Here is a 16,312-nt window from a genome sequence, read left to right as displayed (position 1 = left end):
ACTGAATTGTGACGCTTTCATAATGAGAATGAAGTCTTCACAGTTTGTGCATTTCAGGTATTTGGTATATTTGAGACAAATTTACTTAAAAATGTGTCTCTCATTTTAAATCATGCAAGTCTAGAGATTTGTGCCTTTTACTGCATTGCAAAGTAACGCAACGATGCCATTAAACACAGGAAATGAAAACCTACACTATGTAATGCATACTGTGACTACAAACAGTATTACATGTTTATTACAGTCAAGACAGAAAATGGAAGTAATTAATCAGTGAATGATTAACATAATTCCTCTTTCTGGAGAATAAACTGTGTAACTAGAAGCTTTTGAGATTTCGGTTTCCTTTTCTGATTCAAAAGTTTCAACAACAAAAAAAGAAGAAGTGGTAAACCAACTACCAAGATGTCTGGCTTGGAGTTAAAACCATTTAGATTCATGTTGCATTACAACAAAACTTCTTTCATCACTTACCGCTCACATATTTCTAATATTTCTTTGTTGACGGTGTTGCCACTTCCTGTGAAAACAAAACCACGTGGAGTAGCTACTATAAGATCAGGAGGGAGAGTACGACAACTGAAGATGGAATGAAACGGTCGTTTCTTTTGTGCTGCTGGTCACATGTTGGGTCCATGAAAACTTGTTTCTAATGTATAATTAGGTCCATAAGTTTTTATAATTTTGCTTCTGTACACCACCACAGTGGATTTTAAATCAAGATGTGATGGGTGTGCAGACTTTCCGCTTTAACTAGAGGGTTTTAATAAAGATAATGCATTAACTGTTTCAGAATTAGAGACATTTCTGAAGCTTGAAATGATTGATTATTGATTTTGCAGTCAGTAACTGCCTTTGACAGGTTCATTTATTATTTTTTTCAGATAGACTCCCTCACATGTCTTTGCGCTTCATATTCAAAGCTCCAGTAAACAGCTACTAAATACAAGGTCAACAGATTGAATCAATTCCAGAGTTTTATCTGCTTAATTTGTCATGAAATAATGGGGGACCAGGACTCAACAGGTTAAAAAAAAAAGCTTCCCTGCCAGTCGTCCAATTACTTTCAAGCCTTGGGATTATAGGACTATGTTTTAAATATGGCTGTAATTCCTAAACAGTTAATGCAAAATCTTTGTGAAGTCCTTTGAGTTAAAGCTGAAAGTTTGCAATTCAATCACATCTTGATTATTTAATTTATAATCCACTGTGATTGTGTACAGAGACACAATGTCAGTGTCCAAATAGGACCAAACTGTAATAGTTAGCTAAGCCCACACAGTGAGCTCTGTGCAGGGAGGCAAAAATCAATAAACTTCAGGGGCTATAAATATTAATATCTGTTTGAGTACCATGTTTCATTTTATATTATTCTATACCAGCTTTTTGGTTTTAGTTTGGCTTTTAGACAGAGCAAGCGCTTCCATAACCCTGAAGCTTTGGAAAGGCTGAAAACTGTAGGGCTAGTGTTATGTAGCCCACTAAACACTAGAGGGAGATATTATCAAAGGTACCAATTTCAGCATTGGGTGAAATCACAGTAGCTGCGTTCTGTACAGATATCCAGATTTTTTTGTTCACGTATGCACTGCTACTCAAAGAAAAACACAAGTTGCCCATTCGTTCCAGATATGTCAAGGTTTCATTTTGTTTTTCCAAAGAGGTGCGTTTGTACAGATGTCAAATACATACACCAACAGGGTTTCTCCATTGCTATAGAGGAAATGGGGTGGTGAGACACAGGGACTTGGTGAGTACAATATAGTACAAACAAGTTGGCTGGGAACTGCTGTGGCCCCCCCTGTAGGCCAGACTGTCCATGCAGGTCTGCGCTGATGTCCAGTTCTCCGCCACCATCTCACAGGCCAGTAAGTCTCACTTTAGTAGGTGGTGACGCAGGTTCACTGAGAAACATCTTGACAGACAGGTTGCTAGCCTCAGGGCTGAGTGTTCAGATCACAGGAAGGACACAGCTGACAGATCAACTCCACCCCCTCCCTGGCAGTGGGCAGGGTCAGAGGTCAAGAACCACACAGCCTGTCCCCTGCTGAAGTGTTTTTATCGCCTTCCACAGAGAGGCCGCCCAGAGATGATCAGTACACTAAAGAGTAATCCAAGCCATCTCCAGCATAATACACATAATATCATAATAATTTATAGTTAATTTCCAATAAGGACATTTGTTAATCAAATCAATTCAAATATCAAATTATAGGTAATAAATTTACATATCTTATAACCCATATCAAAAAGCCCACTATGCAAATTGACTGGGGTGAAACTAAACTGTTAAGTGGGCCTCTACACTTTTTTTTTTCTTCTTTCTGCCTGAGTTGGTTATCCAGCGCTATGGACATCGACAAGACATCATACAAAAAAAAAGAAAAGAAAAATAAATTCATGAAAAAAGTGGAATCCTGATCGAATTCTGTTCACTTTTAAAACACAACAAAAGTGCCAAAAAACACATTTTTTTTTTTTCGCAAAATGAAAGTACAAACATTAAGAAACAAAGAGCACACATGCCTTTTTTCTGATCAAAAAAAGTCAAAGCTCACTCACCAACATTCATTTTATTTGTCAAGTTGTGCAAGAAGCCAATTAAAAAAAAAAAAAAAATGACATTAGCACTGTTCCTCCAGTGAGGACGCTTGTCTTGAAAAACTCAACAATGACACATTCTCTACATAGTTTTAAGTCCCCTGACATTATACTGAGTGCTACAAGGAGACCAAAAACAAAACAACAACAAAAAAAGCTCCTGCACCAAAGATAATGCAAACAAAGCGAAGGTTTGCACGCGCTCTTTCCGCACCGCACGACCGAACCAAGCCGTGAACATCAAGAAACCAAATTTAATCGTTCAGGCCGGTTGGCGGTGTGCGCTGGAAAAGATGAACGCAACGAAAGAAGGGATGCTTTCCATGAGAAAGGGGTTTTCCTAGTAGAAAAGAACCAAGGAATCACCTAACACCTCGGCCCGTTGGACCCAAGAACGCGCCGGGCGCCAAGCGAGATGGAGCACAGACAGATAAAACACAAGGTTACGGCAAGGTGATGTGCAAACTTGAGCCATCTCTCTCTCTCTTTTTATTCATCAATAGTCACCCCGTTTTGTTTTTGTTTGTTTTTTTCATTCTCTCTGTCTGTTTTGAATGAATGTTACCCCCCAGGACAGGCGTCGGCCTGAAAGAGAGGGGTTAGACCGAGCCCTGTCCCAGGATTAGAAAGTGCTGAAACATTATCAAGTCTTTTACATCTACATACATGTGCATCTCTTTCGGTTGGTTTAAAATCTTTATTTCTTTTTTTCTTTTTCTTTTTTTTTCTCTTTTTTTTCTACAAAAAAAAAGTGGTCCCCACTAGCGATGAGGTTTCTTTTTCCTGTGGGTCTCACCGTGAACCGTCGAGGGTCAGGGTTTATGATCTCACAGACTATTAGAGGAGAAAACACTCCGCCCCACACACACACACACACACAAACACACACGTTTGAACACCAGGTGTACATAAGCATACATCCTACACGCACGACGACACACGGTGCAGACTCACACGCAGTACAACTGAGGAAGGCCGCGAGGACGAAAGGGAAAGAGGAAAAACAGGAAAAACTTTTTGCTGTTTCTCCTCACAAACATCCTGACTTAGATGTGACACACACGTCAACAGATATTTAAAAAAAATACACGAGCCTTTAACGAGGATCAGACATTGGAGTTGAACTTTTGCTACATACACTTGGCACAGTAAAGAGGGGGGAAACAAAATCAAGGTATTGCACATTGTGGTACATTTCAATGGGATTTAAGAAAGACTTGGGAAATGATAACTACACTAGACCCTCAAAAAAAAGAAAAAAACTTGCTGATTGATTTATGTTATCATCTATAGTAAAATATAAACTCAGTGGCCTTTTTAAGCTGATTGTGAACAGGAGACCGAATATGAAAAGATGATGTTATTAGGAGGGCAGACCTCTTATATCCGCATCAGGCCACACTGAAAGGTAGCGAACGGTTGTCGTTAAGGGTTAAACTGATTGCTTTGCCTCAGAAAGAGGTGCTTGTGAGGCTGGCTGGCTATGATTGGGTACCTGAAACAAAGTTAAAGAGGTCACTACGGGAGTCGTGGCAAAGAGGCAGAGCTTGGCGGAGTCAAAAAAACGAAGAGAAAAAAAAGAAGTCTGCTGGTTACCTCGCTTCGTGCCACACCGAGTCGGTTCACCTTCAGCGCTGACAGTGTAACAGCAGTGTTTGTGACTGACCAGCAGGGACAGAGGAGGTTTCAGGGGTTGTGTTGGGTTACTGCATATATGAGAAACTTCCCTGAAAGATCAGCAACTGGTGTTGCAACTGCAATTTCTGAGGATTCAAATGAATTTCATGAGAAGGGGAACTGCGGTACCTGGAGCGGGCTGGGTTCAGGTGTGTTAGCCTCTACAAACCTTTTGCAGTATGAGACAAAAATTGTACTTCTTCTCTGGGCAAAAAGAACTGTTTTTGGTTGTCGTGCTGGAGGATTGTTATTAAAATGTTTATTGCAGAGATTTTGAGTGGAATGACTCGCCGAGCGCGCGCTCCACTCGTATACAAGGAGACTGCCTGAATACTTTTTAACTATTGCTTTCTAAAGTAACCAAAGCAACCACAGCGTCGCTTGGCTTTGGCTTATTATTGTTATTATTTTTAATAATCTACCTGATCAACAGTAAGAGTCTGAATGGTTTGAGTGGCTGACGGTTTTGTTCAGATGTCTATTTTTCCTTTTGTTGGTAAGGGGGTTGGAGAAACATGTAGAAAAAAGACATACATTTATAAACCACTGCCACACACACACACAGACACACACACACACACACACACACACACAGCGGTTCCAAACCATGCGCACACACACACATATAACCTACTGCTATTTCTACCAGATGTTTCAATAGGAACAGGACCAAATGAAAATGCACTGCTGTGTGGGTGTCGATCTGAGAACCCTGTTCTATTATAAAAATAAAGCATTTTCAAATCTCATTCGGGGCTCTTCTTACTCGCTCGCCTTCACTATCAGTCTGTCTGCTCATTCAACCACCTATCCACCCGTTCCTCATCCACGTGAGTACACATCCATCCTGCCATCACCCTGGTAAACTCCCACCACCTGAAACATTGTCGCCTCTATTTTTTCCTTTTCTAAAGGCAAGCAGCAACAGCCATAAAACATAAATACAGGCTGAGCAGGAACAGATATGCTCAACAGACATGCCTGCAGGAAGCCGCTGCCTCCCTAACGACATTATTGTGCCAGCAACGTGTCAATGCTAATCTCACATAACCTGACATATGTTTACATGTTGTACGGCACCTTTATGTTACATGGGATAGATTAAAAAACTAACCGGCCAATTGCTTTTTTATTTTTAGTTTATTTTTTTTAAAGAAGAAGAATCAGACAAATGATCGAGGATGGCCAATTACACCTAAGGCTCGTGCTTTCATAGTAGAGAAAAACCCCAAGCTCCGTGAGGACGATCGACCGACTGACCACGCAAGCACATCTGTTGAGGTAACTGCTATCTAAGGGATAAATGAGTTTTGGCTGGCTGAGCACAGGCCGTGTTCAAAAGCGAACCCTAGCCCCCCTTTACACTCTGGGCACCCCGGTTTAATCAGCAGGGGGAGATATTCTCCTTAAGCAACCCGAGAAATGGTCGGCTTTTAATTCAGTTCAGTAGGCAGGCACATGTTTGCCATAACTGTTGATCAGAAACGTTTCCTCTACAGTGTGGTAAGTGCCTGTTGAGGAACAAAAACCCTGATCTCCTCCAGTGTGTCATGTGGCTCTAGGGCTAGTTTTGGGACAGGGCCTTAAAAAATAAAATAAAATAAAACAAAAAATAAAAATCGTGTCTCGACTGAACTCCCTCCTCCTGATGTGCAAATTGCAGGATTCTCTTAATTAAAGACTCCAAGTAGAAACACTGGACATTTAGCGTTGTCTTTATATCATTTTCCTATACACAGTGCACGCACACTCTTATACAAACTCCCACCCATACACAAACACAGCACAGAGCACTCTTTTCTGCACGGCTGCACTGGAGCAGTGCCGCGTGCATTAATCCAACGTCAGTCCACTAGTGTCTTTGCAGTAGGGACAATATGCACCAAAATAAATGCTTGCCTCTGCAGCTGTCTAAATATGGATCGCCAAGTACAGTACGTATTGAGTTTTAGAGACTATTTTGTGTCTGTGTGAGCGCGTGCATGCGTGTGTGTGTGAACAAACACACCAGCATCATACACACACATATTACAAATATATGATGACCTTCACAAATCTGTGGGTGTGAGCTTCTGATTGTTGCTCTCAGTCTAAAACATGAGCAGGATATTTCAAAGACTTGTTTGTTTTTTCTCGTCTTAATCGAACTTTCCAGACACGTTCCGATACTTTCCTGCCGCGCACATGCCGAAAACCGCGATACCTCCCGCTTCATCTCATTTCCCCTACCCTAACCTACTAACTGAAACTCCTCTCGCTCTCATGCTTGTCCCTTGCTCTGTGATTTCATGGCACATCTGCTCCCACGTTACTAAACAACCTCTTTACCTTTCACAAAGTGCTTCTGCTACTTTCTGCCTTTGTCTTTAAAAAAAGAAAGAAAAAAAATCTAAAAACATACAGTACTTTGTAAATAAAGACACAACATCATCATTTTTTGTTGTTTCTTTTTTGTTGGCTGTACGATGAGAGTGACAGGTGTGTTAAGTGCTTTGAAACATCCTGACCCTCTCAGAGCTAACGTGCAGATTCTCTCGCTTCTCCTCACGCGACCTTTCTGGATTTGTAAATAAAAAATAAAGTGATTCATCAAATAAAAGAATTAAACTCAAACAAAACAGCTGGGATCGTATGCGAAGACTCCGTACGAGTGCAAACACACTGGGTTCACCGACCCAGTGTGTTTGCATTTGCTTTAGGTTAGGGGCATCGCATATTGATACATTAACATTGACCCACCTAGGCGGGATTGATTGATTATTAAAAAGGACCCCTGATTAAGGTTTTAGAAAATCTTGAAAAAAAAAAAATAAAACCTATGTGGTGAGATGGGAGATGAGGGGTTAAAGAAGAAAAAAGTCAAATGAAAAACACTAACATGAAATGAAAGCAAAGACTCCACTGTCTACAAACTGAGCAGAGTAAGTGTTGTTCCCTCACGACTGCGTGCGGCACACGGGCATTGACCCGATGACCTCTGGTTCCGGTCAGGCCTGGATGACACAGTGACGATCACACCATACTAACTTCTGATCTGATTTAGCAAGTGAAAATTTTTAACGATTTACACGCAAATCCTTCATTATTATCAGAGGCGAATCCAGACGGCCTCACTGCCCGAGTACACAGGTAACATCACTGTCACAGAGTGTGACTGTGAACCAATCAGAGTTGAAATTTCAGTGTAATGTGTCGCCGGCCAAGCAGAGCCATCGAACCACGCGCCCGCGTGCCACAGAGCAACCGATAAACATTCAACGCACGGGTCAGAAATCCCTCACCAGAAATCTTCTCATGAAAATCACCAAAACTGCACAGATTGCTCATGTGATAATTAATCAATCTATTAAAAAAAATAAAGGTGTTAAACTACATGGACTTAATGTAAGGTGTAGGGTAAGGTTACCGCTACAGTACAGGAAGTGAACTAAAAATAAACAAAAAACAAAACCACGACAAATGAACCTTTAACGTGGGCATTTATGGGGTTTTTGTAGAATCTTTTTAGGTGTGTTTGTTTTTATTCCATGGGTTGTTAACAGTCCTGCCAGCCTTCACTTGCCAATATTTGACCTTCCTTCGATGCTGATTTTCACCTCATGAGGGATGAAGGAAGGTTTGGGAAGGGTCAAAGGTGGTTCCTCCTCTGATTTTTCTACTTTTCGACCCTCGGGCGCAGACCATCTCCGCTTCCTGCTTCCCGATGGCTTAGTAGAGCCAGCTTCTGTACTGCCGACAACCTGACCTTTGGAAACTCTTTCCCCAAACACGAGATCCCCGTTTTCCACACCGGAGCTTCCTCTACCTCCATTCCCACTCTCCCCACTCCCTCGCTGGCTGATGCCATTCTCCCGCTCTCTGTGCCTGGGACCTCCTCCACTGCAGCTCTGAGGAGCGTCCGACACAGCTCTAGGGGGTTTGAGGTGTCCGTGGCTGGAGGAGGGGACAGAGGCGTGGGCGGGCGGCTCCAGGGGTTGAGTCTTCTTCAGAGATCCGTTCCTCAGGTTCTTGAGCGTGAGTGAAATACAAACATCGCCTACAGAAAGCTTGGTACAAGGCAGCTCCAGAAGCTGGGTGGTCCGGTCCGGGCAGCATGAAGACCAGCCTTGGCCAAAGACGAAGAAGGGGTATTCCAACAAGACCTCCACGCTCACCTAGAGAAGAGAAGTGGGGACAAACGAAGACATTTAAACATTAAAAATAAGCTCATTGTACAGCTTCTGATTTTTTTGGTTTTTTCCAGTTAAACCAGTGATTCTCAAACTGAAGCAATGTAAATGACTAAGCTGAATGAATACCTTATTTACATTATATACTGTTGTTTCACAAAAAAAATCAACTTTGATCTTTTGATTTTGTTAAACTGAATCTCACGTGGAGCCGAAAGCTGTAATGTTTAAAGCTCCTTCGGGAAATTAGATCGGAATATGGGGAATTTTTTCTTTGTGAATCTCAGGTCCAAAAATCAAGCCATGAACTAAACCACGGTTTTAACATGTTAATTATGAAAGTTCACGACTTTAACATTATTTTCCACTCAGTTTTGAAGCTTCGATAAGAACAAAGAGGCTAAAAAAGGATAACGAGAAAAAAGAAGAAAGAAGAAGAAGTTCCCAGACCAGCCCAGCAGCATGACAGCAGCCAGTGTCCTGAAATTTAGTTGAGAAAAGTTTTAAAGGAAAACCTGCCATGCCTCTGTTTGGCCACTTTTTAATATTACTTTACTGTTTGTGAACCTTTTTGTTATGACGAATACTGAAAACACTATACTGCTATACCACTAATACTGGTGTCAGCTTAAGGCCTGAAACTCTCATCTGAAAAAGGACGTTTTCACAGAACTCTGAGGTCCACTCCAGGATTCAGTAACTTGTAGAAACACCTTTAGCAGCAATAACTTGTTCTCTGTACAACTTTCAGAGTCTCTCACATTATTGTGAGAAACTTCCAAAACTTCTACTTTTGTAGAGCTGCTCACACTTGCTGATCATCAGTTAATCAAGAGTGTTTGATTAGCAGCACATGGCTGCTATTCAATGCTCCTAGTTCCTATAGAAGCAGTAAGGGTATCCTGTCCACTATTTCATTATGTTTGGCTGCTCCTGTCTTCTAAGACTTTAAGTTAGAAAGAAATACAAACCTTTTCTGTTAGTGTTCTGCAAAGTCAAAAAGATATTTATGCAATAATCATGATTTTTCTTTCACTTCTGATTTAAACTGTGGACTTAAAGCCCTGACTGGGTCTGTATTAGTGTTTGAATGTATAAAAAGAATGAACGGATGACAAAAAGAGACCGGCTGCAGGCTCGAGAGAAGGAAAGTAAACATCAGAAACATCAGAAAGAAGGCAAAGCCAGGGATAGGATACTGTAAAAGAGTGAGATGATGGAAGTGGAGGAAGCTTCTAAGATGGGGATGAAAAGACAAGTTTACAAAGAGAGAGTAGGTTGGACAAGAAGAAGAGGGAGGAAATGAAAAGAGAGCTATGTCAAGAAGGATACAAGCGAAAGACGTGACAAGTACCAAATCTCAAATCTTAAATCTTACGTCAGGCAACACTTTCCCCTCCTGTATTATATAACTTTTGACTTCTCGGAGTAAGTTCTCTGAGTGTGGACTCAAAGCTATAACCGTCGCTCAGGAAAAAAGTAAGAGGAACCATTGAAGGAGCACAAGAGAGAAAGAGAAGTCTTTGAAAGATGGTCAGCTTTTGTGGGGTACGGCATCAAAGAGCAGCTGGGGGCGAGAGAGATGGTTAGAGATGTGCTGTGTGGGTGGACGATTCGCAGCATGGACAGATGAAAAAGATTAACTGGCTTCAACGCACATCCTCAAAGACAGGGAGAAGGCTGCATGAGAGTGTACGTGAGCGCAAATGTGCCTAAAAAAGCTGGAAAGATAAACTGTGGCATAATATCAGATATTAAGAGATTGCTCCAATTCAAATGTAAATTTAAATGTATTTATACAGCTTCAAATCGCAACAAGAGTTGCCTCAAGGCACATACTATACTATAAGGTAAAGACTCTACAATAATATAGAGGAAACCCCAACAATCAATAATCAATGTTAATGAGAGATTCGAGTATGTTTGTATTTAACTCTTTGGCAGAGTAGAAAATAAAAAAGGTAAACAAATGTCCCAAAAAGGGACAATTTAACCACTAAAAAAAATAAAATAAATAAAAAGAGACCACCAACATGTCATCTCAGGATCTGCGGGTAACTCTATTAGCGTCAAATTGCACGACAGATCAGAAAGAGATAAAAGAAAAAAAAGAACTTTAGTGGAAGGGAAAAAAACATCAGAGCCAAACATCTGCCTATTAATACAACGACTTTATGAAATTTGTAATTTGGATAGCACAGATTTAAGCATCATACCAGCTGTATGATACTTGGTGGTTTTGGAGGTTGGACTGGGGTAGCTCACAGTAACTGATTCAACAATAAATTAATATGAAGATAACATAAAGTCACCTTTACAAAAGTTCAAGTTGACCCACAGTTGAATATTTCTGCAGGATAACGATCTAATGCACAGGAGCAAATCTACCAAGCACTGGTGGCAAAAGAAGAAATGGAGGCTTAAGGAAAGGCTTCGTCAAAGCCCAGACATCAATCGGACTGAAATGAGGTGGAAGGCTTTAAAATAGACAGTATATAAAGAAAACCTACAAACACCTAGCAACTGAAGGATGACCAGAAGAGAGGTCAAAAACATCAGCAAGCAAATGTCAAAGACTGATGGACAAATGTACAAAAAAAGAGTTGTGTGAAAAAGTTAATCTTGCTAAAAGTAGCTTCAGTAAGTCAAGAAGAACTTTACAACAGCTGGTACTTTGGTAGAATAAATTACAGAAAGCTCAATTTCTTTGCTAATTCAAATGTATAAATCAGCACTTTAAATATGCAAAGCATTACATGTAGCAATATATCAACACATTTACATGGCTTTAATTAACTAAGACAACCTGAAGTAGATTCCAGCCCTCAATACCTTGAAAACTTTAAACATTTGTGGAAGACGATGATGCACATAGAAGCCAGATACTAGATTAGTCACATACTAGATTTAGGTGTCCTGGTACCTTGGTCCCACCTGGAAAATGCCACAGGACCGAGTAACTTTTCATTTACATCTTTGTGTGCATGAATGAGATAAATCAAACTTTGACAACCTCATGCTGTAAAGAACGTGAAACCATGTGTGAACATTTTAAGAAATTATTAAATCCCATTATTGCAAACATTAAAACAATGGAGGCAAAGGGGAAACAAATATCCTAGCTGTGTGAGAAGGTAAATACAAATCAACTTTAATCAGCACATTATATTTAAAACCATAAATGGACTGCTACTTAAATCGCACTTTTCTGCTGTTAAAGAGCGAGCACTCAAAGTGGTTTTAAACTGTAAGTCGCATTTACTCATTCGCACACATTCACACAGCAGTTTAATTTTTTATTCCTTCGAGCACTTTTTACCTATCAAGCACCCACTCGCACACCAGTGAAAACATCAGGGGCTCAGGGGCAGTGTCTTGGCAAAGAACACCTTGTCATGCAGACTGAAGGAAAGGGGAACCTTTCGATTAGCAAACGACCTGCTGTACCTCTATGTTGTTTGTTTAATTCCTTTGCAAAAAAAGGAATTAACAGTTTCATGGCGAGGTTACGTGCTTGAGCAGTGAATTTTAAGAATCTTGTTGTTAATCAGAGGAGACTTCATGCTAAGCTAAGCTAACTAGCAGCTAGAGTTTGTAAGATAAGATGATGCTCTTGCTTAGCAAGAAAGCAAATAAGCTCGTTTCTCAAAATTGTAAAAACACCCCTGTACGTGATAAACTGATTAAGAAAACTTATGATTGCGATACTGGACTCCTGAATCTGCGATGTCTGTTAAATGTTTCAGATTTTTTCCCTCACCTGTGTACGGTGTTCACCAACGGAGAACTGAACCACAGCAAAGTTGGGCGAGGTGTGGCTCCCCTCAATGCGCTCCACTGTGGACGAGTCTATCTTCAGCTCGCTGCTGATCTCAGCACTCTGGATGAAGTCCTCTGTCTTCAGATCCTCCACACGTTTCAGCTCGCCATCAGCCAACTGGATGATGGAACCTTTGATGAAATATGGGGGGAGCGAGGGAGGCAGCACCGTACTAGAGGGGGGATGTGCGGCGGAGGTCGCAACCAGCCCTGGCGGAGCAGGAACAATGGGGAGATGAAGCTGGGCTTGGACCACTGCACCTGGGGCATCCTGGTGAAATGAGCCACTGTGGGTCTCCAGAGTTTCTCCTTTGGGGGCGGTGGCGGCAATGTACGTATGTGGGAGTGTAGTAGGAAAAGGTGCAGCTTGGGTAGATGATGTAACATGGGAGGTTACAGGCTCCAATGTTGTGACTCCACCTCCACTGACAGGGATGATGACCGGTTGGGGGCCTGGAATGAGTAAGTGTTGCTGTAGGCTGGTGTGGTAGCTGCTACCACTGCCTCCTGCAATATAGCCGATAATAGGTTGCTGAGGGTAGATACTGGTGGAAGAGAGCCCCATTGAGAGTGGCTCTGTGGCGTTGTGGGTGGTCTGGATGACGGTCTGGGGTGGCAGTGTGCTGACAGCAGCTTTCAGGCTGTCTACACTTAGTGGGGGTGGAAATGTGAAAGAGGAGGTGGTGTTGGATAAGGATGGAGCACGACTGACAGGCTTGCCCATGACGTTGCCACTTTTCTCCAGGTGTGCAGCGGCAGAAGTTGTCACCTTCTCAGGGCTGGCTCTGGGTGGTACCAGCTGGTGGTCCCCATGGCTGTTGGGCATTAACATGACAGAGGTTCTCAGCCCTGATGGATCATGCGGAGAGTAGTCTGTTGGCAGAACCATCTGTCGAGCCTCATAGGAAGACAAAGAGGATGTGGCATCCCGTGATTTGCTCCCTGACTTGGAGACGTTAGACTCGAGTGGCGCGGCATACCGCCGGCCCCTTTCCAGCTCTCCATTGTGGAGCTCTCTGGGTCTCTGAGACCCACCTTGCTCTTTTCTAGTGTGTCCATCTGTATACTGCACCACCACCTGAGACATGCTGTGTCCCAAAGTATGGTGAGGGTGCATTGAGTGGGGCGGAAGGTGAGTGCCTCCTTGGTGATGGGATGATGGCACAGTCCGTGGGGATGTTGATATTTGAACATGGTGAGGGACAGGGTCTGTAGAAGGAGGAGGCATGGAGGTACGTCCTGTGGATGCTCGCTGCTGGTCCTGCTTGGAGGCCTGTGAAGGAGCAGAGGCCATCTCTGTGTGTGAGGGTCTCTGTGCAGCCGAGGAGGAGGAGGACAGGGGGGGAGGAGGTGGAGGAGGAGGAAGCAATTGAGAGGGGATGTAACTGTATGGGGCAGTGTAAGGTGAGGCTATAAACTGCATATTGTGAGGCAGATGGGTGTAATGGACAGCTCCTCCAACTGTGGTCTGTGGCAGGTGGGATGTGTACACTGTAGGAAGAGATGAGACCACCCTCAGTGAGGACGCAGAGGTCAAAGAGTCTGATATGGAGGAGGGAGATTTATACTGCGATCCGTCAGAGTGACTGGAGCTACGGTGCGCACCCACACTGCTCTCGTTCCCACCAGCCACACTGGCGAGCCAGGTCATGTTTTCTGAGCGCTGGCTCTCAGTGGCAGGTGGCATGATAGGTAAGCGATTTTCAGATGGTAGCGTGCAAGAGGGGATTTCCCTCTTCTTTGGGGGCAGACATTCATTACTGCGCTCCTGGTTGGACTTCATGCTGATTTCACCTCACGCCTCTCAACTATACTTGCGTTATCCTTCCTCAAGTTTTGGACTACAGCTTTCTTTTTTTTCCTTGTTTTTGCTTCCTCGCTCTTTCACTTTCGTTGTCACGTTTGTTCGCTTTCTCACTTTTTGATGTCCGGTCCTTTATTTCACATTAATTAGCCACAAAATGAAACTTCCCCAATCTTGTCTCTTTTCCCTCTCTATCCACTTCACCCAAGGCCTTTTCTTGACAAAGAAAATCCAGGCCCTAACAAGCAGGTGAGGAAGGATCAAAGATGGGGATGACGATATGGAGGGGTGGTTAAAAGGGAAGGGGGAAGGGCGGTCCGTTCCGTCCGGGGATCTTTAGCGACTGATGGGTGAGCTCAGCGTGGAAGTGGAGAGCGTCACAACGTCACACCTGCCGCTGTCGCAGAGGACGATGGGGGGCCGAGTGCGTCGCACTTCATGAGGAATCATCTCCCTGTGAAAGAAAGTCTGCCCGCACGCAGCACAATCCTGTGGAAGAGAGAGGAAAAAATAGACTGTTAGAAAAGGTGTGGCTCTTTAACTGATGAATAGGAGAATACTTTATAATTCTTATTCTGCGCTTTTTTTTTTTTCAGCAACTATAACGACAAAGCCATTTTCAAAATCCCTTCTAGTGAATGCAGCGTATCTACAGACCTATAAAGACAGATAGGTTAATAATGTGTCTGAGCAAAACAGCTTCTGCCACAACTAATTTAACAATGGAACAACACTTTAGCACCAACAAATCCATAAAAGGACAACGTTCTGAACTACAAAGAATAAGCCAGCAGGACACTCGGGAGGTCAAGTAACAGCTCTAAAAAGGTGACAAAGATGAGAATTAGAAGGCTAAAAAAATACAAAAAGCCCACTGCAACAAGTGTGGCCTGTAGATTCTGTGGATATGGAGGTGTTTTATGTAACAATGTGAATAACAGCAACACAGGTCAGTCATGGGTAACGGCAATTTAAAGAAAAGAGACCCTGCTAATATAAAAATGACCACTCCAAGCAACAATAACCAGGCACTTTCAGTAGATTACTAATAATAACAGTTTGATTACAAGCCTGTGTGTATACCATAAATGAGGGTGTACCACATGTGTGTGCATGTGCCTGTGTGTGCCATCTGTTTGCGAGCATCCCCTACTGTGAAAGATGGAAAGCTCAGTGTGAAACTCATAAATAATGTAGAGGAATTTCAAGCACATACATCCCCAGCACACACACACACACACACACACACACACACACACACACACACACACACACACACACACACACACACACACACACACACACACACACACACACACAAAACTGAGCATGTACTGCTTGCTTACTCAAACACTGACACCTGTGTATATTCAATTATACTGACACGTTTTTTTTCTTGAAGCACAGCACAACTTCACACACACACACACACACACAGACACAGACACACACACACACACACACACACACAGGTAGTTCACATATTGTTCACTAACACACTGCTGTACGGCTCACCAATTTATTTGTTCTTTGTAGAGTGAGTGAGTTTGTACCGTAGCTGGTTTCTGTGACCACCTGCACAGTTACACATTTAGAAAACCGTCCATTTCTGCAGTAAAACAGCAAATTATGTCAATGCCTAAGTGATGCTACAGACTGAAAAAAGCCTTGTGATGGACTGACAGTCTGTCCAGAGTGTAGCCTGTCTTTGGCCCTATGACAGTTGGGACAGGTTGTGGCACCCCACAATCCCCTAACTGGAAATGCAGTTAAGAAAATGGATGGATGAGGACTTGACAAAATAAAAGTGAAGGATTTCACTATTTATGCCCAAATAAGGAACCAGATGATTAACATCTGAAAATACTTTTCTTTTTCTAAAAGGGTCTTTAATGAAGAAGATGGAAGGATGGATGGTCCACCTATAGCACAACCTATAGGTGGACCATCCATCCATCCACTAAAACGTGTCAAATGGGACTGAGGAAAGTGATTAAAACACAGGTTACAGCCACATTTATTTAGCTGGTTTGGCAATATCATCAAATAAAATACAATACTGCATTGAATTTTAACAGTTAGTGGTTCTCAATTTGAGGCCTACTCTAAAGTTGCTAAAACCACCCAAAAATGTAGTTTTTCAACCAAACTTTGCAGGCTTCCACTGCCTTCTTAGCTAATTCCCACACACAGTATGTGTGTAAATGTGTGTTCTCTAGAGCGAGGGACATCATGCAGCTCA

At 42.5% G+C, this 16,312-nt stretch overlaps 1 protein-coding gene across 2 annotated transcripts in view; it reads right to left on the bottom strand.

Annotated features, from left to right (window-relative positions):
• Positions 1 to 1,619: 1,619 nt before the first annotated feature.
• atxn1a (ataxin 1a) overlaps positions 1,620 to 16,312 on the bottom strand; it is a 97,334-nt gene continuing 82,641 nt past the window's right edge. For both annotated transcript variants that reach the window (XM_031742342.2, XM_031742347.2), the window contains 2 exons: positions 12,208 to 14,559; positions 1,620 to 8,432 (listed from right to left, as the gene is read on the bottom strand). In XM_031742342.2, the coding sequence (XP_031598202.2) occupies positions 7,833 to 8,432; positions 12,208 to 14,049 (2,442 nt within the window). In that variant the 5' untranslated portion in view covers positions 14,050 to 14,559 and the 3' untranslated portion in view covers positions 1,620 to 7,832. The remainder of the gene's footprint in view (positions 8,433 to 12,207; positions 14,560 to 16,312) is intronic.

This window comes from Oreochromis aureus, linkage group 22 (genome assembly GCF_013358895.1).
Source record: "Oreochromis aureus strain Israel breed Guangdong linkage group 22, ZZ_aureus, whole genome shotgun sequence".
Classification (NCBI taxonomy): domain Eukaryota; kingdom Metazoa; phylum Chordata; class Actinopteri; order Cichliformes; family Cichlidae; genus Oreochromis; species Oreochromis aureus.
Note: the sequence above shows the minus strand (reverse complement) of the source record. Positions and strands in the feature narration are given on the sequence as shown.